At 36.2% G+C, this 26,651-nt stretch overlaps 1 protein-coding gene across 1 annotated transcript in view; it reads left to right on the plus strand.

Moving 5' to 3' along the window:
• The window catches only part of LOC110029423, a 56,631-nt gene that overhangs the window by 16,027 nt on the left and 13,953 nt on the right, over window positions 1–26,651 (plus strand). The window contains exons 9-14 of the mRNA XM_020731707.1: window positions 8,094–8,194; window positions 11,659–11,829; window positions 14,308–14,382; window positions 16,827–16,909; window positions 19,272–19,632; window positions 23,701–24,231. Coding sequence (XP_020587366.1) covers window positions 8,094–8,194; window positions 11,659–11,829; window positions 14,308–14,382; window positions 16,827–16,909; window positions 19,272–19,632; window positions 23,701–24,231 — 1,322 coding nt within the window. The remainder of the gene's footprint in view (window positions 1–8,093; window positions 8,195–11,658; window positions 11,830–14,307; window positions 14,383–16,826; window positions 16,910–19,271; window positions 19,633–23,700; window positions 24,232–26,651) is intronic.

The following is a 26,651-nucleotide window of genomic DNA, read 5'->3' on the forward strand; positions in this document are numbered from 1 at the left end:
GCCATGAAGAGTAACCAGATGCCATGCATGATAAAATTTATTGATACAAATCCATCAATATTTCGTCATTTACCTTTTTATAGAGGAATGGAAGCATGGAGATGGATGCTCAATCAACCAGATGATGTGGATGGTAGTGTTATAGTGGTTGGGGATGAGGTTATCATGTACACACCTATTATGGTGGAGAGATAGGTATATATGCTTTTGGAAGCGGAGAGGGTGGTTCAATGTGATTGCAGGAAAATAAGGAGGTGACTCATTAATAATAACATTTATGGTACCGGTTCATAATAATGATAACATTTATGAATTGAGAATAACTCCCTATATATACAATAAATGGCTTGAGGAGAGCGTATCACTAGTCTGGCAGTAAGTGATAGAACAAACTCTCGATATGATAATAAGAAGGGGTTGCCTTGGATAAATAAATGGAGAAGGGGGTGAAATCACCAAAGTTGGTGGACATGATATCATGTAGGGGTTTTTTTGGTTTTTTGAAAAAGAAATGCAATTTTAAAGTAATGTATTGTATTTGGAATACTTTAAAGTTGTTCGGTTCTATGTAAAATGAATATTGGATGTTATATTTTGTTGTTTGGTTAGAAGAAAAATGATTCAATATAAAATAAGTTTATTAAGATCGGCGGTGATAACGAGCGGATGGCATCGACGGCGACTGTGGGAGGTTGGTCGGCTGCTATGGTAAGTGGCTGAATGGCGATTGTAGTGGCAACACTTGGTGGCAGTGGTGTCACTTTACACAAATTTAGTGTATTTAGAATTCACCCAAATCCTGCTAATTCTAAATACATAAAAAATGAACTAGTGTGAATTCAAAAGGCATTGTATTTATTTTTCTTCCTACCAAACTTTTTAATTTTTAAAACCCCTCCAAATGAAATACAATGCGCTCCTTTGTTGCCTACCAAACAATTCGGTAAAAAAACGCATCACCTAAACTTGGCACTGAACAAATAACCTCCCCTAAAGGTGGTAGCCCTAACGATAAGCTATCGATCAGGATATCTTGAAATTTTCTCCTTCGGGGCTGCTCTGTATCTGATATCGACATCTTTGTCTCACCATCCTCTAACATCACCAAAACTGTTCCTTCTGGCGCCTCTCTCATAGTAAGAGCATCTATAACCTCAAAATCTATAGAGGGTAGGAAAACTATGCGCTTCCCTTACTTGGTGAATGAGCAAGTGCTTTTGAATCTATCACACAACATCTTGTAATCAAACCGCCAGTCTCCCTAACAGAATATGACTTCCATGGGTACAACATTACACTTTACACCACACTTGATCATGCAACTGATCCACAATAGAAAACCTTAGGAGGCATCTCCTTCCAATGCCAACCTGTTCTATTTCTTCAATCAAGTTAGGGAATATGGCTAAGAATGTCTTTGAGTAGTGAAGCTCAACTTGACCACCATCTTTGTAGACACCATATTCTCACTCAACCCCCATCAATGATAAGACTACACACTTTTTCCTTTACAGTGTAACGAATATAACAAATGTTGCTGCGAAGCCACTTCTGCTCTCTCGTAGCCTTAGCTTGAAGGACTCATCAAACCAAAAACAACTCTCCCTTATTAGCTGGAAGCTGGTACTCTTGCACATTTTAATTATCCTCTATATTTTCAATACCTCTGTCTACTTATTTTAATACTCACTGTTCAGTGAAAGAGAACTCTGATAGGACGGCAACTGGATGTGATCTGTCCAAACCCATGACATTTGCAACACTTCCTTGCGGGCACTGTGCCGGGTGTACTACTTCCCTCGGGCTTCTTCCCACTTTGATTAGCTATATCATATTTTTTTTTGGACAATTTTCATATCTTCTTCATGTGTTCTCATATTGGCTCCTACTGTGGGTGACTATCTGAAGATTGGCAGGGTTATGATATGCTTATGTTGCTTCTCCATCTTCAGGGCCAATGTCTGAACATCACTCAATGACTAGTAAGGCTTCAGTTAAACGACATGGCTGATAGCTAACTTCAGGCCTCGCAAATATTTGGCTATGGTGTTCTTTGGCTCCCTCAACTCATATTTCAGCATGAGTTGCTCAAACTCTGCTGTGAACTCATTCACTAATAACTCCTGATGCAAGTAATCTAGCATCGAGAACATGTCCCAGTGGTAGTGTGGGGGTAGATACTTCCTCTACATCTCCTTTATCTTCTCCTAGGTAGTGATATAGTTTCGATCTTCTCTCCGTCTTTCTCTATCTTTAAATTCTTCCACCAAAAAGAGGCACTCTTTTTAAGCTTTATAGCAGCAAGATTCACTCTTCTATTGGCTGTCACCTACTTTTACTTAAAAATCCTCTTGACAATTTGCAACCATTCAATGAAGTCGTCTAGATTCATTATCACCTCGAAATTCCGTAAGTCTACATTCACTCCAAGGTCTCTCTTTCCTCCAATGGTTACTCCATTCCTCGGCCTCCTTTGATATTGAATCCAGTAGCGTCGCGGCCTATCATTCTCTTCTCTGGAATCATTCATATGAAAGGGGTTTAATTTTCTCTCTCTTTCCTCTTAGAATCTCACTTTCTTGATTGATAGTGATTTCTCCATGAATCCCTTCCTCAATTTCATTGAGCCTTTGCTGAAGTCGGCGGATTTTTCTTGATTGATAGTGATTTCTTCATGAGTCCCTTCCTCAATTTCATCGAGTCTTTGCTGAAGTTGGCAGATTTTTCACCGCATCTTTTCCATCGTAAGTTTCTAAAGGGCTTTTAGTACTTGTCTCCTCGATGACATGGTTAGGGTTTAGGTTTAGGAGGTGAAATGGGGTTTATGGTAGTGGTTTGGAGTGGGGAAAAAAAAATGTTGGCTGATTTAAAAAATCAGCTAGAGGGAAGGGGTTGCTGTTTGAAGTTTGGTAACCTTAGGATATGACTAATGTTAGACTAGCTCTGATACCAAATGATGCCAGTTTAATCAAAATTCTAATAGAAAATAAATATTATTGTTGAATTGAAATAGGAAATTACAACAACACAAAATTGAAAGCAGTTTGCAACAAACACAATGCAACCTTGAACTAGGGTCGGATTGAGGGTGTTCGCGATGCTGGCTAGATGTTTGGAAGGTGACAATAGTAAGGGGAAAGGGAAAACAACATGTTTGCAAATTTTTTGGGGGTCAGCAGTAATGGGAGAGAGGCCAAAGCGTCGGTTTTGGGTGATGATAGCAAAGAGGAAGGAGGGGGATGGCTGGGTTGAGGCTAGCTGGCAGTCAGGATGAGGAAAAACAACAGTTGGGTGGTTTTTACTGGGGGCGGGAGCAAGGTGGAGCAACAAGGGGAAGGAAAGTATTATAAGGCTAAGACAATCTCTAGAATGAGATACAACCGGAGCACTTCTCAGAACTCTTGTATAAAACCCTAAACAAGAAGAGGGAGACGCCAACGATTGTTTTGAAGCAAACACAGCGAAAAACTAACCCTAGACACAAAAATAAAAAAAGAAATAAATGGTCCTAGGATAACTAGAAGTGGGCCCCTCTTCTTAAAATAGGTGGCACTCCCACTTGAGAGAGTTTATCGGCCTCCCAAGTCTTGGATTGGTTCTGTCCAGGCATCCAGACGCTCGCGTCAGAGTAAGTTAAAAGCTTAATGATAGAGGGACCCTTGGGAGAGGAATTGCAATTTTGGCAACTTTAAATTCTATGATCATCTGAGATTTTACACGCTGAGTGAGGGATGAGGTACATAGAGAAATTTACCAATAAGAAACTTCTCATTTTGTTCTCTTTTACAGTTTAATTACTATCAATGGTTAGCTCACATAGCTTGCGAAGGTACTAGTTGACGTGAGAGCAGGTAACACGATCCCCCAAGTATGTGGGAGTTGTAAAGCTGGACAGGAATTGGTCTCGTGAACATGCAGTGAGACTTTTCATCGGGTCCATAATTTTAATATTATTTGAATTATAATTAGTGCTATTGCTTGAGAATTATTTATATGATGTTATTTTATGTTCTTAGGACTTTTGGCTTTTGATTTATGCAACTCATACTGTTTTCTCTAGTTTTCTCTTGTCGGATTGTTTTTTCCTTGATTTTTATCAGATGATGTGCTTGTAGTCTGATTAAATCAAGGTGATAATCTCTCTCAATCGTCTGGATTGTCACACCTCGCCTGCTTTGGCTTGGTAGGAACTGGTGGAAAACCCGAGAGTAGGATATAAGCTGAGAATTTAGGAAATTTCAAATCAATTTAAACATGATTATAATAACATTTATCCACCAATGAGATTATTGAAGCGTCAATATCCAATACTTTCATAATAATCTATCGATTAAAAGTAAATAAATTATGATCATGATATTGATTTAAATAAACAATTTTAACATTAATCATCTCCAAGAATATGCCTGAAGAATGAGCATAAAGCTCCTCTACCAGTTGCATATCTAGCAACTTGAAAATCATAAAATTTAAAGTGTGAGGTTACTAGAGACAAACTTAGTAGGTGAAACCTGACTTAGCTAGGTACAAATGGCTAGGCACATGACATAATTATTGGCAATAAAAGACAAAAATAAAATATTTGTTATTTCATAGCATCTTAAATAATATGTAAAATATAGAAATATATCCTTTTTTTGTTGATTTTTTTTAATGATGCTTAACAAATAATAAAGAAAGAAATTTATATAAATATGATCATTGTGTCCACATGCCAACATTATAACATCTCATATGCATGTTCTATAAATGACTCTTTAAACATGTATTAATCTATTTCTATATATAACTATATATATGTGTATTTATGGTCAATTTATTATGACACACCGAAATCATGAAAGATAAACGCCAATCCCAAAAAAAAAAAACATTCAAAAAATTTTAACACCAACATACATATTACTATAATAATCATGCATATTCCACACAGACAATTAATTTATTATTAGGAGTATTATTATCTGCGTGACCATTGTTATGTATGTATTAAAAATATAGATGCAAAAGAAGATGATGCAAGGCTAGGGGGGTTGAATTGGCTGGAGAGTGCATAATCGGTTTAGCCAAGTTGCTGCAAGGGTTGAACAACCTAAAGCTGGGCTTGGTTTCTCGCCCAAGGGTCCCCCCTCCTAGTTATCTACTAATATATATATATATAGTGATTTACCCGAGGAGTTTTATAGAGAGGATGCTACATATATATATATATATATATATATATATTCTTTTTGCTGATTAAGATTTAGTTTTGTCGTGTTTTCTGTCAAGACAGCCTTCAACATCATCAGTTTTTCTTCTTAGGGTTCTATCCGAGGACGAGTAGTACTCTGACTTTATCTTGCTGTGATGTGTTGTTTATCCTCAACTTCTCCCCTTCTTTGTCACTCCTCGACTTGTGGCTTAAAATTAATCATTGCAAATACAAACGGTCGGACAGTAGGATTTAAGTTTTTTCTATTTATTTTCTATAAATATCTATTAAGAAATAAAAAAGCCACTAAAAAAATTAAATTAAAGCTATACAATTAAATTTAACTTATAATAGGTTGCCCGTATTTTCTATAAATGTTTCCTCTTCTTTTGCTCATCTTTTAAATCAGTTAATTATACCTAAAAAGTTAAGGGCCTGCTTAGGATCAATTTTTATTTTTTATTTTTGAAATTAAAAAACAGAAAACAATGTTTGTTTATCTGTTTTTAATTTTATTTCTGTTTTTTATTTTTAGAGGAAACATCTCTGTTTTTAAAATACTCAAAACACAAAAAACATGCTTTTACCTATTTTTAAAACACCGTAAACAGGCCCGACTCCCTTGTGATATAGCCCGATCCCTCCCTCCTCCCCATGCCGACTGCTACCCGCAAGCACGACTTTATCTCTCTATTCTGCCTTTTGCCCCTTCTCTCTCGTCCTTTTCACGCTGTCGTAGGGACCAATACAAGCAGAATCAATAGAGAATTTATCAATCAAGACAGGCAATTTCGGCTTCGAAAAAGTGAGAAATGAAGTTTGGAGGATCCATCAACAGATACCTCTACAAGCTTGTTGCACTCGTCCATCATATTATCGGGTTCCTCTGTTCACGAGACAGAGATGAGAGCGTTGAGGTCTTCCTTGTGAAGCTGGTAATGAATAACAATGGGATTGCCATAGGCATTGACCATTCTTCGACATAGCTTAGGGAGGGTCATATCTCTCCATACAATAATGATTCGAGACTGGCCATAGGCGTATCGAAGCGCCTCGCCGCAAGGATGGGGGAGCATCTTCCCTCTGAAGCTGCAGAGAAGCTTGACCTTATGGGTGGATGGTTGGTCGTCGGCGGATTCATCAACAACGGAGGAATCACCGACATTAGAGATGGAGGATGACTGGAAGGGGGCCGAAGGATGAGCTGTGGAAGGAAAGGGGTTAGGGTTTTAAGGGAGGGGATCTTTGGGGACGGAATTTTGGTCGATGACCATTTGAGGCTAGGGTTTTGAGCAGTGGCAAAATCGATTAGACCAAAATAAAACGAAAGGGTTGGAGGATGAGGGAGGGGAAGGGTTGGAGAATTAAATTAGGCGTGCATGCATAGTCAAGATTTCGACGAGCGAAGAGTTGAGGGAAATGAATTGTTGCCACGAAGGCCAACCTGCCTCCCAATAGTACAACATGGAAAGTTGTCAAGCAAACAAGGGTTTCTTTGCCTACGATGGTCACATCGCCCAAGGATCCAAATAAACCTGGGGTAATAATGGTGAAAGCTGGAGGGAAAAGAATTTATTGTTTTTGTGTGAAATTCTTATGATTTTATTGATTGTTAAAAGACAACCCCCTTGGAAGTGCCGACTTTGATATTATTCCTATAATATTATTGTAATTTATATATATATAAATTTCCTATATGATAAAAAAGATTGATGATAATAATGATATTATATATATATATATATATATATATATATATATATGAGTATGAGATATTTACATAGTTAGAATTGATGATATTTTTTTAAAAAGTATATGTTTTTTTTTTAAATAGAAAATACCCAACTAAACATGTTTTTATATTTTTAATTTGTAAAAACAAATAAATTATAACCATACCATACACTTTTTCTTGAAAAAAAAAACACTAAAAGCAAGAAACCAAAAATAAAAAATAGAAAGTAATCCCAAATAGGGCCTATGTTAAAACAAATATGAGCTAACTAAAATTAGTGAATACTCACACTCCTAAACTACAATAATACAAGAAAAAAAATAATATGCATGCCAGTTAAGTTTTTAGTAAATTAGTATAAAATATTTATATTTTAATAATATGATCACTTATGATATTTCTAGGACATGCACAAATGGTGTTTTGAATGCTGGCATTATGTCCATTCGATGTCATATATATTTTAATTTTGTATTCCTTATGCTGCAAGAAGGCATTGAACCCATTTCTCAAAATTTCTTAGCAATTCCTCTTTGCTACTTTTACCTTCTCTTTATTATGTCAATATTGCAAAATACAATATGGCTAACTTCTAAGTTTCAAGACACGACGAACTTGGTCACTTAGGCAACCCTTATTAATCATGGCTTTCTTGTTGAGATTCACTTTCTAATGTAACCATTTCTCCATCTACATTCAAATTTTATTAGCGTCCTTTGCAATGCTAATTTCTGATACCACGCTCAGGATTTTATGGTTTTTCTTCAAATTATTCATCAAGCATGTTCTTTTTTACATTGCAAGAGTTAGCTATTGTGATTATAAGATGGCATTACGAGTAAACTGTTGATTCTAAAAATCTTTCATAGCTCCAATGTTTTATATTTATACATTTCAGAAACTCGGTAAGAAAAGTTTCAAATCTTAAGACCTAAGATAAATATTTGTCAGAATAATAATCACAGATGGCCTCAAATGATCATTCAATGACAAATCCTTTTGCCTTGCTTGTAATACTGTGTATTTTGAATTATTATTATCGTGCTGAAGGTACCACTCATTTAATAATATTGAAATGTTCATTGCAATTCAATTAGCACATTCTTCACTTTGTTTTCAGTTATAGTTCTCACTAAGCTAACCCCATCTATTTCCTCAATCTAGATTCTGTTGAATCCTCCATACAAAGTTGGTTCAGAAGAGCATTATTTCCCTTAGTTACCAATATAACTGTTCCCACCTTTGATGACCTTGATGCTTTTGAGGTATTTTTTTTTCTGTATTCCGTTGATTCTGTTTTTTATTGAAGTTAATTCATTGTGGTTCTGCATGGAAAAATTCACGAGAATGCTTGTTACAAGGGTTTTGAGTTGGTAAATAAAATGTGAAATCGTACTATGAAGTCAATAATTGTACCGCAATACTGCAGGAATTATTTGGTAACCAGAGGCATTGGGAGAGTCGATTCATCATATACTACTATTTGCACCTCTGAACAAATAGAAGGTGGAGGATAAAAAAAGATGCAGGAATGTCATTGGTGAACATGATATTTGTACTATGAAGTCAATAATTGTACCGCAATACTGCAGGAATTATTTGGTAACCAGAGGCATTGGGAGAGTCGATTCATCATATACTACTATTTGCACCTCTGAACAAATAGAAGGTGGAGGATAAAAAAAGATGCAGGAATGTCATTGGTGAACATGATATTTAGGGGTCTAGGACATCATTGTTTGACCTGAATTAGGGGTGTTTGTTGGGGGAACGTAGCAACTTCTCCTAATTCATCATGATGATTTCACATGGAAGGAAAGCTATCTTCTCAATAGGTCATGCCACCCTTCTACCGGCTTCCAAAATGAAAGATGTGAAATTATGAGAGGCATTATTTTTGGGGCTTGAAGTAAAAATATTGTGAGAGATTTGGAATTGACTGTGAGACATTTAATTATAACAATTTTCTGCCAAACTTCTGAACGAGGCTATCCTATGCCAAGTCTAAGTTCACCAGGCTTTTTACTCTGGTAAATCTTTATGTTATTGAGGGCTTTGAAAATTTGGGCCACAAGCTCCATCAAAAGATTGAATTAGAGAGTTTTATGTAGGTTATGGGTCAAATTTTCAGAAGATAAGTGAGATAGTACGTAAGATACTACCTAGAGATTTCACCCTCATTTTGCTAATAAAGCGTCTCTTCCTATAAGTGCAAGCCCCCATTATTAATTTTCCCACCTGATAATGTGAGAGTATTTTTTATTAAGGTTAGTCATTAGGTGTTAAGTAGATCAACTTAACATATAGCAACGCTGTATTTATGTTTTTGAATTATGAAAGTTATCACTAAGCTTAGAGGGTATGGTGGGGGGAAAATGACGAATCTATCAAGATTTTATTGTCTGTCATCTCGGTTTAAAGTTTTCCTTGGTTTAATTAGTCAGAGGAGGTAGTTGACCCAATCAGTCATAATGATTCTTGTCAGTAGCTATGGATTGTTTCATCCAAGGTAATCTTATAGATCCAAGGTGAATATTTGTCTATGGAGGCAGATATAAGTTGAACTTAACCAATACTTTCTATCTTATTAGATATATCCTATGATTCATTGTTCAAATAAGTATAGCCATCATGGAGCATATGGATATAGTCGTGACTTTAATTTAGTGAAATCTACTGGTCAAACTATTCGTTGAAAGGGCTCTGTTCGTAATTGCTTTATTTATGGAACGTATTGGTTAAACAATTAGAATAGATGACTCAGGGAACAATGTGAGATTATTTTGAGAGTGAACATAGTGATGTTAATGATATCACATTTGCTCATTGTGAGCCTAAGTTATCCTTAAGTTTCATTCTCAACAAACTGTTGTGAATCATGAATGAGATTTTGCTTTGAGCTTTTAATGATGAAATTTCACTTGAATATTTGAATTTTAAATTCACAATGATTCTTTTTAAACTTTGTAGGCACTTTGAAATTAGTAACCCTTGTGATTGAGATTTACATTAAAAACGACCACATTAGGGACTTTTGGATAACTTTAAAATTTGTTGACTATATCTCACTAACAAAAGATCATGTTCATAGCTTTTATTGAGTTTATTCAAATATTCCTTGGAGCTTAGTTTAAAAGTAAACTCTTCTGGTTGAGATGTGCAATGAGCATGCCCATCATTGGGAAATTTAGAGAGCTTATATTTGTAATTTAAATGAACTTTATTATGAGGCTTGATTGAAGCATCAATCATATCAACTTTAATTATATTAATTAATTATCTTCAGGAGGATTGCACAAACAAGGTACAGGCTTAATCTTGTCAACTCTGATCTTTATAAGGAGGATGATTATACTAATTGATGTTGGGGCTTAGTTTTATCAATTCTAGACCTTGTGAGGAGGACGACCGTATTAACTTACTAGAAGCTCGGTCCTGTTCTAGAAATTAAAAGAGAAGCAAAGAGCAGAATACTGATGAAATCAATGATGGGATTTGGAATTGTTGAAATAGGTCCACCACAATGAGACGTTCGAAGTTGGTACCCTGTAACATACCATCAATTTTTGCTAGTTTTAAATTTATGAAAATCAATAACTGTTGAAATTCTTCCTTAAAGATTCACAGACGCCAATCTGAAATTTGAGGAAGAGAGAAGATTCACAAAATTGATAACATTGATGGTCCCATAATGATTTGAAATATATTGCTTTTTGCGAAAATTCAAATCATCTTTAACTTACTAGGACTGAAAACCGGTTAACATACCAAAATCAGCAATGGGAAGAGAATTAGGGACAAAATTTCTGTTTGCTGGATGCTGTGGCCTAACATTGATACAAGCTGTATAGAAATACTTCTTAGCGTGAATCAAAAGACCCTTGGATCAGCTTTAAGGCCTTTAACCTCAACCAACAACAATGCTTAACAAGAATGATGCTTGAGTTAGTATGTTCGTCCATAAAATCATTATCCCAAAACTACTGATAATGAAGTTGTGATCAGTTCAATTCCATTAACAAGAAAGACAAACCTTGCAAGCCCACTCAAGCCTTTGTCAAAGTATCGACATTACGGGAACACCTCTCTTGTCATATTCTTTTTGCCATGATCGTAAAACCAGTGTTTTTTGTAATTGTAACCTCTTTATAGAGCTAAATTTAACGAAGAAAAACCTTGTTTAATATAAGTGATAGAATGAAACAATTTTATCCTGATGCCAAACGGGAGCTTTCTAATTGTCTTTTTTCTTGATTCTAATGTTAGAAACATAGAGAAAATCACAGGCTTTCAAGAATAAGTTATCATCATCTCCAACCTCTTACAAGAAAGGTATATGGAGAGGGACAGCTTACTTTCACAAAGAATAAGGATCAAATTTGATTATGTGAAAATCTTTATACAACTAGCAAAGGTAATGATACTCTTACAATGTTTGGCAAAATGCCCCTTCTCCAAATATTTGACACAACAAGGTGGAGTTGCTTATCAGGATATACCAAATTATTTTCGTGTCCGTTGGAATCCATCTCTTGCTCGTGACAGTTATGAATAAATAGGGCCATATACCTTAAGAAGACAAATGTTTGCACTGATGCTATTTAACATTTTCTTTTGTTCATCTTTTGTTGTGCTGATTCGCTTCAATGAGCATGAGATTCCTGTTATTTTGTAAAATTATGCTTTAGATTTATGGACTATGTTTTCCTAATTTTGTAGTTTCTTCTAGGTTTTACCTAGCAATATTCCAGATCTTCTAGTTGAATGCCCATTGATCATATCAGGCAAGTACCAGGGTAAGTTTCCAGACACCGTTAATGTTGAAGGTAGGTTAGCTGACGCGAGTGACATTGTTATCAGTCTGAAGGTGCAGCATATGGGAAACATCCCTTTAGAAAGAGTAAGTTGTTGATGCTATTATTAAATTCTATCAAAATTTATTTAAACATAAATCATGTTTAAGCATTTTTATTTGAAACTGTAATGTTGAGCTGTTATGTCCATGCAACTTAATGCATGGTTTTTCTTCAGTTTTTGAAGTTTGTAGGGCAAAGTTTATTTCATTGTTAAGTCTTTGGATCTTAGTTTCAGATTGAGCATGTTGAATTGTAGTGTTATTTGTTTGATTTCTGGAATTAACTTCTTGTGACAGTTTATGTGTACATTTAGGTTGCAGGGAATTGTATTTTTACACATTCTCACATAAAATTATCATTATTTTAATTTTATAGGTAGAAGTAATTTCCTAATCCACCATCTTGTAATTTATTATTATTATTATTTTGTTATTATTAAATAATGAAAGTGACTTCCTAGCCCTTAAGATTAAAACTTTACTTTGTTGATGTTGAGCGTCAAGATGAGAATTCAGTTCTATTTAGTTTCCAACCAATCAAATACTTTATTTCAAGAAATGAGAGCTAATTACTTTAGACCTTTGCAGTGAAACGAACTATCCATTTTTGGTTTCATAAGCATATGACAATTAGTGATTTTAGTATTATCTATTGATATATATATCAGTTAATTTTTTTTGTTTAATCTTTATTGTTTAAAATATTAAATACAATATTTTAAGGTATCCATACAGGAAATGACTGAAGTGCGATTTGATTATTGATATACTATTATCAAACTCAAAATGAATCGTGAACTACAATTTATTAGATTCAAATGATTATCTTAAGATAGTTTTTTCCTTGCTTGACTGAACATATAGGATGCTTGCCTGCATAAGCCTGTCTCTACGTGTTTGTATGGGTCTATGATGGATTGATATGTACAAGGTAGGGAAGCTGGTATCAAGCACTAGATTAGTGTAGAAAAACTTAAACACCCTTCTTTGGTAGATGCACTTGAAGAGTAACTCTACCAATTGCGCTAGTTGAAAATATAAGCCCTTATTTGTTGTATTTTTTTCAGTAAGGCTCAAGATTTTCTCCGAAAATTCATTTCGCGAAACATCTTTTAAAATTTATATGTCAAATTAGTCTCATAACTTGTAACACACCTGCTGTTCAGTGTTTACCTGCGTTAGTTTCTTGCTGGTTATGAAGGTCCAAGAGGCATTTTTTGAAAGAGAGAATTGATCAAAATGGCCCCCCAACTATTTGTGGGGTCATTTTAGTATATGACTATATAAAATCTTTTATTTAATTTCCGGTCTCTTAAACAAAGAGCCAAAATGGTCATGCTGTTAAAAGTAACATAAATCAAAGTTTAAGTTAATAGTTGAAGCTAAAAATAAGGGCATTTGTTAAAATTTACATATTTTTTAAATTTATACAAAATCCAAATTTTTACTTAATTTTCAGATGACCTGTGATGATATTTATATATATTAAACATAATATGACTTTCTAGTTACTACTCATTGTTAATGATATTTACAGTCATTAATGCCACATTTCCACTATGTCGCTGTTGTCTCTATGTTTTCAGCCGTTGATCCCTCTATTTTCCAATTATTTTGTCACTGCTTTCCTACTATTCCCTTCATTACTTCAGTTGATTGCTGAATTCCTATTATTCCATTTTTATTGCCTTTATATCTCTTGCTACTTCTACTGCCGCTATCTGCTTACTTCTCTTGCCTTCAGCTACATTTGCTCACTGTTTTTGGCTGCCTCTATATATTCCTATTTTGCCGGGTCTATATGAAATTCTGCAAGTGGAATTTTGGAAGGTTTCTACCGCTGGAAATCATTGAAACTTGCTATTTTGAGTAGATCTTCTACATGGGATTCTTTCTTTCTATGCAATCTAGTATTAAAAGTCCATAATCTCTGCTTCCGCTGCGTCACTTGTCATCATGTACGTCCTTCTGAATATGATTCCTCACATCATCAACATCAGTTTTATTCCAACTAAGTTGTATACTTCATTTCTCATCAAATTCATTTCCCCTGTTACTGGTGGTCGTCCATTTGTCAGACAGTGTATGGCTACTAAGAAGTATAAGATTTATCACCCTAAATTGAGTAGCTTCCATTTAATTAGAGTTAATGTCACTGTTCTTCGTTCAAATAGTTGGATATGGCTGGTTCTGATGTTAAGGACGATGACAACTTTATTAATGTACGTTTCATGTTTTAATAGTTATAAATGAAGGTTAGTGTTGAATTTACAGAATAATCATATTTAGGATTTAATGGGTTGACTTTCCACCAATATTTATCAGTTCTATCTGGGGTATAAATTTCAAGAGTTGTCTTTACTTCATGATGCGAATCTTTTTCTGCAGTTAATATCATTTTTGCTTTGTAACGAAGGAATTTAGGATTATACTTCTTAATGTCATTAAAATGATTGTAACAATATCCGCAAATCATCTTATAAAATTGTTGAGCATGCTATTTCTATTATTTCTTTGATTCAGGTATTTTCTAAGCAACAAATTGATCTTCTTACAGCTCAGGCATGGTTTGCTGAAAGCAAGCAACTTGAGGAAAAGGTTAGTGGGTTCACAATGTTTGTAGAACTACTTCTCTGTACTACTTATAATGTGGTTTAGCTGTTATCTGAATTTGATAATGCCTTCTAGCTTGACAGGGTTTTATGAATTCTCATTTTCCATTCATTCTGGTTGAATGCTGCATGAGGTGTTGGCTTTTTTTGCACGCATATTTTCACAACTCCTTGCCAAGTGATGTTTTCTAATCTGCACCTTTTTGTTCTAGTTATGTTATATTTATTTCTTATATTTGTGCGTCTTCTAACCTCCTTTTCTTTTGTCAAAGCCGCTTAAATCTATTTTTCATAATCTTTTATAGTAGGCGCTACTCCGATCTTTCTAATTTAGTTAATTTTTATCCTATTTTTCTCTTGTTATTGCTCATCATCTATACTTACATTTCTGCAGCACTCAATTTACTCTCCCTTCAACACTCTTAAAGTTAATCTCTAAGAAATCTACTTTTAACACTTTTTGATATTCTTTTAATGGACATAATCTTAAGTACTTTTTTTTTTACTATTAGTTACGGAAATTTAATCCTAGAAATTGCATCCTTAATTATTTCTTCTTTTTTAGAATGTATTAAAAATTCTTAAATCTATCATACTTAGGCTTGATATGATTTGTTAGCTATATTGTTGGAGAATAGTTGCATGTAGGAATGTGATCAGTATGATATCCCTAATAGGGTTGGTGTAGCTCTTTTGGCTGGCAAAATTAGAGAGAATCGTCTTTGATGGTTTGGTCACATTAAATGTCGACCATCTGATGATTTAATTAGAAAAGTAGACGTTTTATATTCGACTTATGTTAAGGAAGACAGAGATAGACCTAGAAAGATTTGGGCATATTGTATAAAAATTGATCTTAATTTATTAGAATTATATGAAAGTATGACATTCAATTGGACGCAATGGAGAAAAATGAATATGTAGCTGACCTAGAAATGCAAAAAGACTATCCTTTTAAAGTTTTTTTTTTTTTTGTTGATGTTTTCACTTTTTATCGAATATGAAGATGTTTCATTGTCTTTCTTTTAGTAAGTACACTTAATGTTCCAATTTTCTTGGTAATTTCTAAAATCTTTGTTGTATTAATAAAAATTTTATTCTACACATTTTACTTATCCTCAAACTCTTGTTTAAGAAGGTACTTGTGGTGTCGGCTTCGAGGTGTTTCTCACTGTGAGGAGCTTAACAACTGCTTTGAGGCATATGATTTTTTTAGCCTTTGCGAGGCTAACACTTTTTTCACTGAAGGATGCCTCATGTTAAATAAGGTGGATGCTTCGAATTAACATTTATTTTAAACAAATATACTTTCAAGTTACAAATTATAGGGTTTATTTAGGTATTTTTTAAAACCATTTTTTATTACAGTTTTTCTGTTTTTTAGTTAGTTTGTTTTTGTTTTTGTTATCAATCTGTTTTTTTACTTTTCTTTTGACCTTTTTTCTTTCATTTCTTCTTTTTGTTTTTAAGTTCTCTTCAAAATTTTTTACATTTTTAAATTTTTTTTTATTATCTGTTCAATTGAGTTTTCTTTTTCTTTTGTTTTAATTGGTTTGTTTTTCTGTTTCTTTAGGGTTTATGCATTTATTTATTTATTTTAATTATTTGTTGATTGTTCATGACGCATTTGTTACTTGTTTAGTTTATTATTATTATTATTTTTATTTTTTAATTTGAGGTTTCCACCTTGATTCATCTTACTTACGTCTCATCTTGATTAGGTTAAATGCCTTAATTCAATTTTTCATTTTTAAACCTTGGTTATATGTATCTGAGTGTAAATAAAAAAGCTGTTAAATGGTTGTTTAGGTAACACAACATTCAAAATGTTAAGTTGGAATAGCATTTAATGAGGATAAGATAGTTCAAAATTCTTGGTTGCTCTACATATGTTTAACAATGAGTAGAAACTGTAATTATTAACGGGATAGATAATTAATGCTAAAAGGTAAGAAAGTAGAAAAGATAATAAATAAAACAGATATTAGAAAACGCTGACATGAAATAGTTAGACAGATGAGGAAGGGAAAGCAATAGTTTTAATATAACATGAATAGAAGTTCTAGGAGAATTTATGAAGATTTGGTTTAATAATTATTCAACACTAAATAATAATCATTCAAACAGGTAACAAAAATTATTGAATGATGAATACGATCACTTCCCTTTTTATTCTCTGTTCAATTGTCTATGGGCTTTGAAGCAGGAAGAACCATAGTTATTTCCGACCTTTTCTCACCAGTCAATGACGTTCTTTCTGATCATATTATCTAAGATAAATGCTGATTGATCAGTTCCCACATTGAGGCATATTGTCATTCCACTTATAGATCATGAAACCCTTTTTTGATTTTTATAAGCTTATACCTACAACCTTTTTTTAAAATCATTTTCATAAAGATTGTAACTATTCAACTTTCTAATTTGTAGGTTGCTAAATTAAGCTTACATTGTGGCATTCCATCGGAATATACCCATATGGTCTTCCTTCAAACGGTGGCAAAAATGCCGGAGTAATTATATTTATTTTTTCTTACGTTTTAAACCTACTTATGTGCATGTAGTATGTCAACTGCAAAATTCTGAAACTTGTTTTGACTTCACTATGGTTCACACAAAATCGTACTTCTCAATGAACATGAACGCTAATATTTATTCTGACTGTATTCTTGAATAGATATGTCACTAGTGATCTGTTGTGGTTTAAAAATCCCTCTTTTCTTTCTCAACGCATAAAACATCCATAATTTTTTAATGAAGAAGTTTATGCTTTTCCAACAAGTTAAAACCATACCATTCTGGTGAGTTTTTGATAGGCCTCAGGTTTGAAATATTTTATTTTGTGCAGTTACTCTAGACTATTCTCGGATTCTTTTGTTTTTAGTTGAATGATTTTCATTGTTAAACATTGTATAGTGTAATATTTTGATATTTTGCGAGCAACTCTTCTTATATTCAACAAATAGCAGTTTAAATTAACATATGTCAAATTAATTTAGTATTTTATTTCAATATTTGCTGTAAAAAGCAAGTCAAAAGTCCGCTACACCACAAGCGCGCACAACGAAAATGATAAAACAAATAACAAAATAAAACAACACCAAATTTTTATGTGGAAAACCCCTAAAAGGGTAAAAATCACGGGACCCCTAGGCTACTTAAACACCTCCACTAATCAACTTAATGGGTACACAAAGCTATTCTCTAGATCACTTATAGAGGAAATCAATAATCAATCATCACCAAATAGGCGGTATATATCAATTCCATCAAACACAAAAGGTTTGGTAATCTCATTAAGTCCAAGAAAAATGAAATTTTCTAACTCCTAATTCCTTTTACGTTGTTGCATTGAAACCCTTGAAGTCGCGAGAAGAATTACTATTGTCAAATGCCATGAAGTCGCTCCGGCATGTTGTGTTTGCGAAGTGCACCAGAGAGCAGAAGAAAAAAAATCGAATGGAGAGGCCAGTTCCAGATGCTTTTAACTGCATGTAGTTTTATTTATTTTTTTTACAACAATATCCTCCCTCCCGATCATGTGGAGAAAAAGACTTCCCCATACTTGAGATCCGTAACTCATATCTCTCCTGTTTTCTTGTCGTTTACTTGATACAATTGCGATCAGAGCTATTTTGGACTGCAACGACTGAGAACCAACGTACAGAGACCCAAAATGCCCTTTTTTTTCTGCCCGGGCTATCTACCCGGTATAGTCGCTATCAGAGCTACTTGGGAAGACAACGACTGGGAAGCGGTGTACAAAGATGCGAAAATCCCAGATTTCTTCTATTCTCGTTTCGTAACTCCCATCTTTCTCCTGTTCCAACTCTTCTCTCTCGCAGCAGTCATGATTCCAAGCTAGTTGGGAAGACAAGAATGTTGCTACTAGATATTCGCGATTGGAGCTACTTGGGAAGCCATGACAAGATTGGAGTGATTGTCGCTTGATTTGTCTCATTCGGAAGTAGACGACATATTTAAGCATATAAATTTTTTTTTTGTGATTAAAAAAAATTTGGGAAGAATGATAGCCAAAAAAGTAGATGATTTGGAGAAGAAATTAGAGGAAGATATCAGACAAATCAGGTTTGGGATGTAAGAAAGGTTTACCATCAGAGTATATGTTTTCTTCCATGGAGAACCAAATAGAGGATTGTTGACTTCATTTTTAGTGAGGTTTTAGTTTTTTACTCTCAGAGCCCAAAATCTAGCCTTAGGAGTTCTTATTGACCATCCTAGTTGGACTAGCAATGGAGCCCACCAATGGAGCCCACCTCCTGTAGAACTTCAAACCACTTCTTGTCTCATTTTTGTGAAGAACTCACATGAGTGGTTCCAATCACTCAATTTCTAGTTGCAAGGACTAAGGACTAACATGTAGAAGGCCTGAAAATCAGTTTCTATAGGATCAAATGGCCTTATGTGAACCCTTTGTGACTCAAATACTCGCGAATGCCGCAATTCACGCACTCACTGCACCACACACGACTTTGACTTGATTTGACTTGCCCACCGGTGAGTTTGTCCAGACGACCCCGGATGACGAAATGGACCGCACCGACGATTCCTGAACGTCAACTTTAGCAATGAAGGACACCCATATTGCAAGGGTTACACACGCACAATTAACACAAAAATGTTTTTTTTAATTAGCGGGGCGCGGGCCCGGACTCCACCCAGGTTCAACTCGGGTTCGATTTGGGCTGAACAAGGGTTAAATAATTTTGAATTTCAAAATTTCAAACTTCGAATAGACATTTAATCTCGTTTTAATTAAAAGTTAAACATTTTCCTTATGAATCTGCTTCATCAATGAAAATAATTTATTTCCCCGCTTTCAGAGTAACTGCTCTTCTGCTCCAATTCTAAAAGGAATGATCGCCTTCTTCCTCCGGGATCTTCCTCCTTTGCCTCTCCCGAGCTCTTGCTCATCTACCTTCGCTCGACAGCCTTCTCCTGCTCGATTCCGCTCTCCATCTGCGCTCGACAGCTCCTCTCTCTCGCTCGCCCTCCTCCTTCACAGACCGAAATCATCGTCTCATCTCCCCGACCCCGTCCTCAGAACGAGATTCCGAGCTCTCCCTCGGCACCGAGAACTTCGCCTTCCTTGTTTCCTCTTCTTCTCACCGAACCCCTCTCTCCTGCATTGAACCCATCCGCCAACTTCATCTCTCCCGATCTCCCGCATCAAAGTCGCTCGCCTATTCCCTGCACCGAAGTTCGCATACTCCCTGTACCGAAGCTTCGCTCGCCTATCTCTAGCTCACGACAATCTCGCTCACCGTTCCTTCTCCCGCACCGAAATCGCCCGATCCCGCTCTCCCCCTGCTCTTGTGACAGCTCCTTTCTCCCGCTCGCCCTCCTCCTTGCGCCTGCTTCTTCGCTCGGAGTCCCGCTCTCGAGAGATCCCACTCGCACTTGACAGCTCCTCTCTCCCGCTCACCGCCGTCGACTTCCTTCCCGCTCGCCTATTCTGTCTCGATTGAAGCTCCGTTCGCCTCTCATCCGCACCGAAGTTGCTGGCTTCTTCTCTGCACGAAGCCGCTTAGCCTTCCCGTAGACATCTGATTCGCCTCCCCCTGCTCTCGATAGAACACCTTTTTTCTCTTTCGAATCTCTCCGTGTCGATCGTCTGCCACACTTCGACGCGCAGGTTCGAACTCCCTGATCTTCTACTTCAATTATTCCTTTCAGTTCACCACAAACTTTTTATCGAAGCATTTGGTTCTAACAATTGAAACTTTTTGAGCTTATTTTGAGCTTGAAACTTTTTGAGCTTATTGCATGCTACTACTACTGTTCTCAAACTTTTGTTATATCAATTAGTTCTCTGCATATTTCATGTGGGTTGGTCTGGCTTTGGAGCTTTATTATTATTATTATTATTATTATTTTACTCCGAATTGTAGAATATTTAGGCAGATAAAAAATCTATTTTGGAACATATTTAAGCACTTTTCTCGAGAGTTTATTTAATTACAGTTGTTGAAAGACTTTTAACGCTTTTAGGTTGATTCACTTGTTATTTCCCCATTTGATTTGTTAGTTTTGGAAGTGGGTCAATCTTCTCTTTTCGTTTGTTTTGTTACTTTTGTTACATGATTAAGTCGAAAAGTGAGATTTTATGATTTAATTATTTGGAGAACACTTATAAATATTTGAAAATTAGTTGGAAAACACTTAAGTGAGGATGAAATACCTTGAATCACTTTAAACACAAGTTAAAGCATAGACTTCCTAGATTTAGGAGCATACCCTAGGTGAGAGTCCATCCACCTAATTCTCAGCATAGGCTAGGTGAGAGTCCATTCACCTAATTCTCAGCATTGGCTTCCTAGGTTTTAGGAGCACACCCTAAGTGAGAGTCCATCTACCTAATTCTCAGCATAGACTTCCTAGATTTTAGGAGCACACCCTAGGCGAGAGTTCATCCACCTAATTCTCAGTATAGACTTCCTAGATTTTAGGAACACACTCTAGGTGAGCGTTCATCCACCTAATTTTTGAATGAATATTGAAACTAGTCACTTGAGTCTGATTCACAAACTGATTAAGACACCAGACATAAGGATGCACTGAGACATAGTTCATGCTTCCTTAATTAAATTAACAGTGAAATTCCCGCAATGACTTAACATACAGTAAAACCCAGTGCACCGAAAATTGAGCTTGAATATTACACTCAAATCCTCCTAGCAAATGAGAAAATTTGTTAATGACACATACGGATCACCGGACTAAGATAAGTCTATGGTCTAGATGGCGAGGGTGATGATGACATTGCTTATGTGTGCTTAAACGAGGGATACAAAGTGAGATTATTAGAATAGTATCTCCTACCTCAAGGATCTTCAATAAGAGAGAGGAAATGATCAATGATACTTGATCAATGATACTATTCACTCAATGATACTATTCACCAATTATTGGTGGGAGCGTTGCTCCCGACCCTCTTAGGTTGTTAGTAGTTCTAACACGATTAGAGTGACTAGCCTATGAACTACACGACTTTAAAAAAAAATATTTTTTACAAAAATCAAACAAAAATCTCTTTTGCAAGTTAAAAAGAACTGTGCATAAAAAAGTTTTAAACAACAGCTTTTGGATGAAAATCAAAGAATTTTTTTATAAAAATTTATAAAAGCCCATGGTTAGTCATTTGGATCGAGGTTAAGGACTGCCTTCTGTAGATTATCGGGATGACAACTCTTACCCAAGATCGGGAAGCACACAGCCCAGTTCTGAGCCCCCACTTTTACCAATGTCTTATACCCAGTCCTGATCTTTCATGTGTGGCTAAAGGTTTGTTTTGCTCGTGATTTTTATTACTCATGTTTTTGACTTTCATGTTGGGTTTTCTCGCCTTGTTTGATTTTCTTGCAAGTTTATTTAAATCTGCTGCAAATCATACTATGCTCGCAACACTAATAACACAACAATAGCAGATGCCCAGGTACGCTTTTCCAGGTACGCTTTTACCAGGTACGCTTTTACAGTTTATCTACAGCATTTTACTTTACTGCATTTTACATTTCAAGTACCTTTTATTTATCTGTAATTTGATTATTTTGCATGCAAAACCAAACTTTGACACCAAAATTGGGAAACACAAATCATCAATCTCGAACGCTTAAACCCTGGAGGGATCACTGCAACAGAAGTTTGGAGCCAACTTTGTGGGCAACGCGACGAGGAGCTTGAAGTGAGCAACAAGAGGATCTTCTTCAACATTATCTCTTCCTAGCATAATAACAACCCATAGGACTTCGAGGTAGTTTACCCAGCGTGACGTAAATCCTCACACTTCCTTTTTAGGCTCCTGTACAATCATGTTGTGTAGCGTAAGCACTAACCTGCCTTAGGTTCCGAAATTGTCGTGTTAAGTGTGACACAATGTAAACCCTCTTGTCTCTGTGGACTATGTGCAAGTGTAAGTCCCATATAATAAAATTGGCAGGATTAAAAGACCTAAATAACATCTTCTCCAAAACACAGTCACACAGTAGAATAGTTTGGGAAGTCACTGAGGTTCCTCCTCAAAATTTGTGACGCCCCCTACCCTTTACTTCCATTGAACTCCTGAAAGAACTGTTCCTACTTGAGCTACTCCCACTTATTTTTTCATGTCCTACCGTGAAAACATAAATTTTGAATTCTTGAAGACTACAACCACTGATCATTATCGAGAGTTTTTTCACATGACTTCCGTCATTTGAGATGTAATTAACTATAGGGGCTTGCCTCTATAGGGAACTTGTAACCCAGGTAAAACAAACCCTATTTAATCTTTGTATTAAATAGGGGAATTTGTCGGTCATATATAAAAGGTTCGCGAAATGTTCGCAGATCAAATGAATGTCACAAATCTCTTAGTTTGCAGGATTGGGTCTATCGCCGATGTATACACTTATCTTTTGGGAGAGTGTAATATTCACGGTATTGGGCACGATTATGCAAACTATTGGACGAATGAGATCCATTTGGTCTCATTTCTTTTTCAAAATTAAAACATCATACTACTTTAAATTAAAACATACTACTTTTAAAACCAAAAATATGTCTCTTTTATTAAATTAAATCTCAGACATTATTTTTATTTTCATATTTTCAAATCATTGAAAAGTTGACCGACAAATTCTGACGACTCCGCTAGGGACTAGTTCCTTTATCCATTTTGATCAAGTGGTTTTGTCTTCATACATCGGCAGTGTGTCCATGCCCATCGTGGGCCAGACTGTTGTTCTTCCGTTGACATACTGTTCTCATTTCTTTCTTGAGTCAGTATGGTCAACTCTTCTTGGATTTCAGGACCATCTGCTTAACCATCCTTAAGCAGAGGGGTTTAGGAATCCCTAGGTTTTAGTGGGACCAATATGTGTGGTAGATTAGAAGTGGTCTATTGAAGCGAGTCCGATGTAAAGTTACCCCTTTCAAATCTCGGACCGGCTCCTATGCTTTATTCCTCTTCGATCTTGACTTGTTGTGAACGAGTTAACACTAAAATTTCACTCTCACAATCTTCCATTTAAACTCCAAACAAAACAGAATTTCATCAAATTTTCAAAGCGAGACAAATCACAAAATTTGAGACAAGATTCACATGAATAAATTTCAAAGGATACCCAGTTCATAAGACACGTGCGTTAACTTGAGCCGTGCGTTAACAATTACAAGGCATTGGACGTCAACTTTCGTTGAAATTACAAGGCATTGGACGTCACTGACTTCCGGAAATTTTTTTCAAATGAAAGGGACAATGTCTTCACCAAAGTTGATCTTTTCTTTCGCCATCGGAATGAAGTTTGCTATTAGCAAAAGCGAGCTGCCTGACTTGGCGGTCATTAAGTTTGGACAAGAATTCGGCGATATTGAAGCCAAACTTGGGAATGTCTCTGTCGCAATGATGAAGTCTGAAACGGACAGAGCCACCGAGCTTGTTGTGGAGTTCAACCTGAAGTCTGCTAAGAAATTCCCCCCTCTGAAAAGAGTATTGATTGAAAAGAACCTTGCTGTTGCTATAAAGTCTGCCACTAGGAGCGTAGGGACCGCTCCCAAGACTTTTTCTGCTTCTGCCACCGGATTCACTGCTACTACACCAACTGTTCCATTAAACAAAGAGAAGGAGATTCTATACGAAGAAGTGTCAGTCAATGCTTTTGCCCAGCCGTTTTTCATATTCGAGATTGGGTTCAACTCAAAGTTCGTGCGACTGACCAAGACACAGGAAATGAGGCGCAACCAGAAAATTCTAAGGGCCAAGAAGGTGAAAGCCACAGATTTGGCTGGTACTGACACCGCCCTACCGACCCCCAATTGGATGAGACAGGATTACGTGAGACTTTACCTCTACTCATGAGGAGTAAGTTTCACCAGTTGCCTTCTACCTATAGAGAGAATGGAGTCTATGGGGTTGCTACCACAATACTGTTGTCATCTCTCCATAATAGTCCAAAGCCAGCAATGACATTCAAACAGAAATCTGAGAGAGTAACAACGGTGGATAAAGACAAGCAGTTAGTACAAATTTAGGTCGAGCAGCCTTAACAGATCTACCAATATCTGCAACAGTACAACCAACAATATCTGCAGCAGTACGATCTACAACATAGCCAACAATGCAACCAACAACACAGTCAACAGTCATCCCAGCATAGGCCATGCCAGATGGATGAAATACAGGGTCCATTTGTGGCTAAGCAATTGAACAAATTATATTTTTTCAGAAAAGAAGTTGTTGCAAAGATGTTCCAGGATTTCATTAAAAATCCCAAATTCAGATTATGAGAGCCAAAGAGGCCGGAGGAAGTTGACAAGAAAGACCATCCCAACTACTGTCCCTACCACAGACTGCTCGGACATACTATAGAGAACTGTATCAGCTTCAAAGAATGTCTCGAGAAGAATTTCAAAAACGGGAAGATAACGATTCCGAAAGAATATTTGACAAAACCTGAAAGATGTTACATCAACATGATTTCGGTTGATCTAATTATTCCAATTGACTCCTACACGACTATACCAGTGCTCAACAATATAGATGAAACTCATTAAAAATCTCCAATTGACCTTAAATTTGACAAAGGAAGGTCGATCGAGGCTACGTTGGAAAAGCTTCGAGCCGACATTGCTACACAGTTGTGTGAAGAACGAAGAAAAGATATAAACGATGAACCCTACGATCTGTCAGATTATATGATAGAGGAATTTGCAGAAATCAACATTGTTGAGGCCAGAGCCACTTCACCCTCGCGCGATGCTCCTTTACCTACTGAGGATAACACCACGGATGAGTTGCAAAGAGTCATTCAACAACGTGATGAACAAATCAACCAGATGAAGAAACAACTAGAAGAAATGATGACCGCGATGACCACGACCACCATCCATTCAAGGACAGTCACAGTCACCACGAATGACAGCTCCAAAAGCAAGTCAGCCAGAAATTGTTTATATTACAGATGAAAGAAAAGAACTTACTTCCGCTGACAAATACCAACATCAGAAGAAGGATTCTGTCCAGAGCATGATACCAGAAAAACACATTAAACAAATGGTGGAACAACAGGTGAGAGAAGCCCTGACTCAACCAAAAGAAGGGGCATTGATCCTAAAAGGTAGACCCTATCTTAAAGAATTTGATGATGTTCAATACTTCAAGGGTTTCGTACCACCGTCGTTCAAGACATTTGATGGAACGGGAAACCCCCGACAGCATGTTGCACACTTCCGAGCAAAATGTTGCAACGCGAGGGGTAGTGATGCTTTGTTGTGTCGTCAATTTGTAAGCAGTCTTTCGAGAATCACTTTTAACTACCCAATGGCTCAGTGAAAACATTTACAGAATTGGAAGACCTCTTTGTTAAGCAGTTCGCTGGCCTTAAACACCATATCATTATCAGTGATCTCATGGTGGAGCGACAGAAGCTAGCCGAAACATTGATGGACTAGTGACCAAAAGAAAATATGTTGAGATTTTCATACATATTTTACACTGTTTTTGACGATTTTACACTTTAAAGAAGGGTATTTTTGATGTTTTGTTGCAGATATGATGAATTATGGTCATTGGAGCAAAAAAATGCAAAAATGGTGCAATTTGGAGCAAAAACGAGCAAGAAATGAAATTTTGCCCTGTCACCTTTCGATAAGTCTTTCGATGCTTAATCTCTTTTGCACTTCTTGCATATTTTTGAATGAGATTACACTTTAAAGGAAGGTTTTTTTCAAACTTATTTTGTAGGGTTATCTGTTAGGAACACAATGCAACTGAAATGGGGTGAAACAGAGCTAAAACGGAGCCAAACGGAGCGAAACGGTGGAGCTGCGCAGTCTGCTCGCCGACGACGCCCAAAATGGCTCCGCGGCGAGATTTACCCAAGAAGACCAAAAAATGACAGAAACGCTCGCCAACGGCTCCCCCGAGCCCACCGACTACGCCCGATCGACTTTTGGCGGTTATGGGCCGAAATTCAACATATTTGGACGCTTTTCGAAAGGACTCTTATAACAAATCTTCAAACTTCGTCCCTACACTTTAAAAGAACGAATTTAAGTTAGAAAAAGTGGGTTTTATATGTGAGAGGAATGTTAGGAAAAGTGTGGAGAAAATTTAGGGTTTTTAGAATAGGAGTAGAAATGTAGATTTCTACCATTTTGGAGAGATTGGAGAGAAGATTTTGAGAGAATTTGTAAGGAGATGTTCTAGCATTGCATGGATCGGCGAGAGACTTTGTGGGAGAGATTTTCTTCTTT

This window comes from Phalaenopsis equestris, unplaced genomic scaffold, assembly GCF_001263595.1.
Source record: "Phalaenopsis equestris unplaced genomic scaffold, ASM126359v1 Scaffold000572, whole genome shotgun sequence".
Lineage (NCBI taxonomy): Eukaryota > Viridiplantae > Streptophyta > Magnoliopsida > Asparagales > Orchidaceae > Phalaenopsis > Phalaenopsis equestris.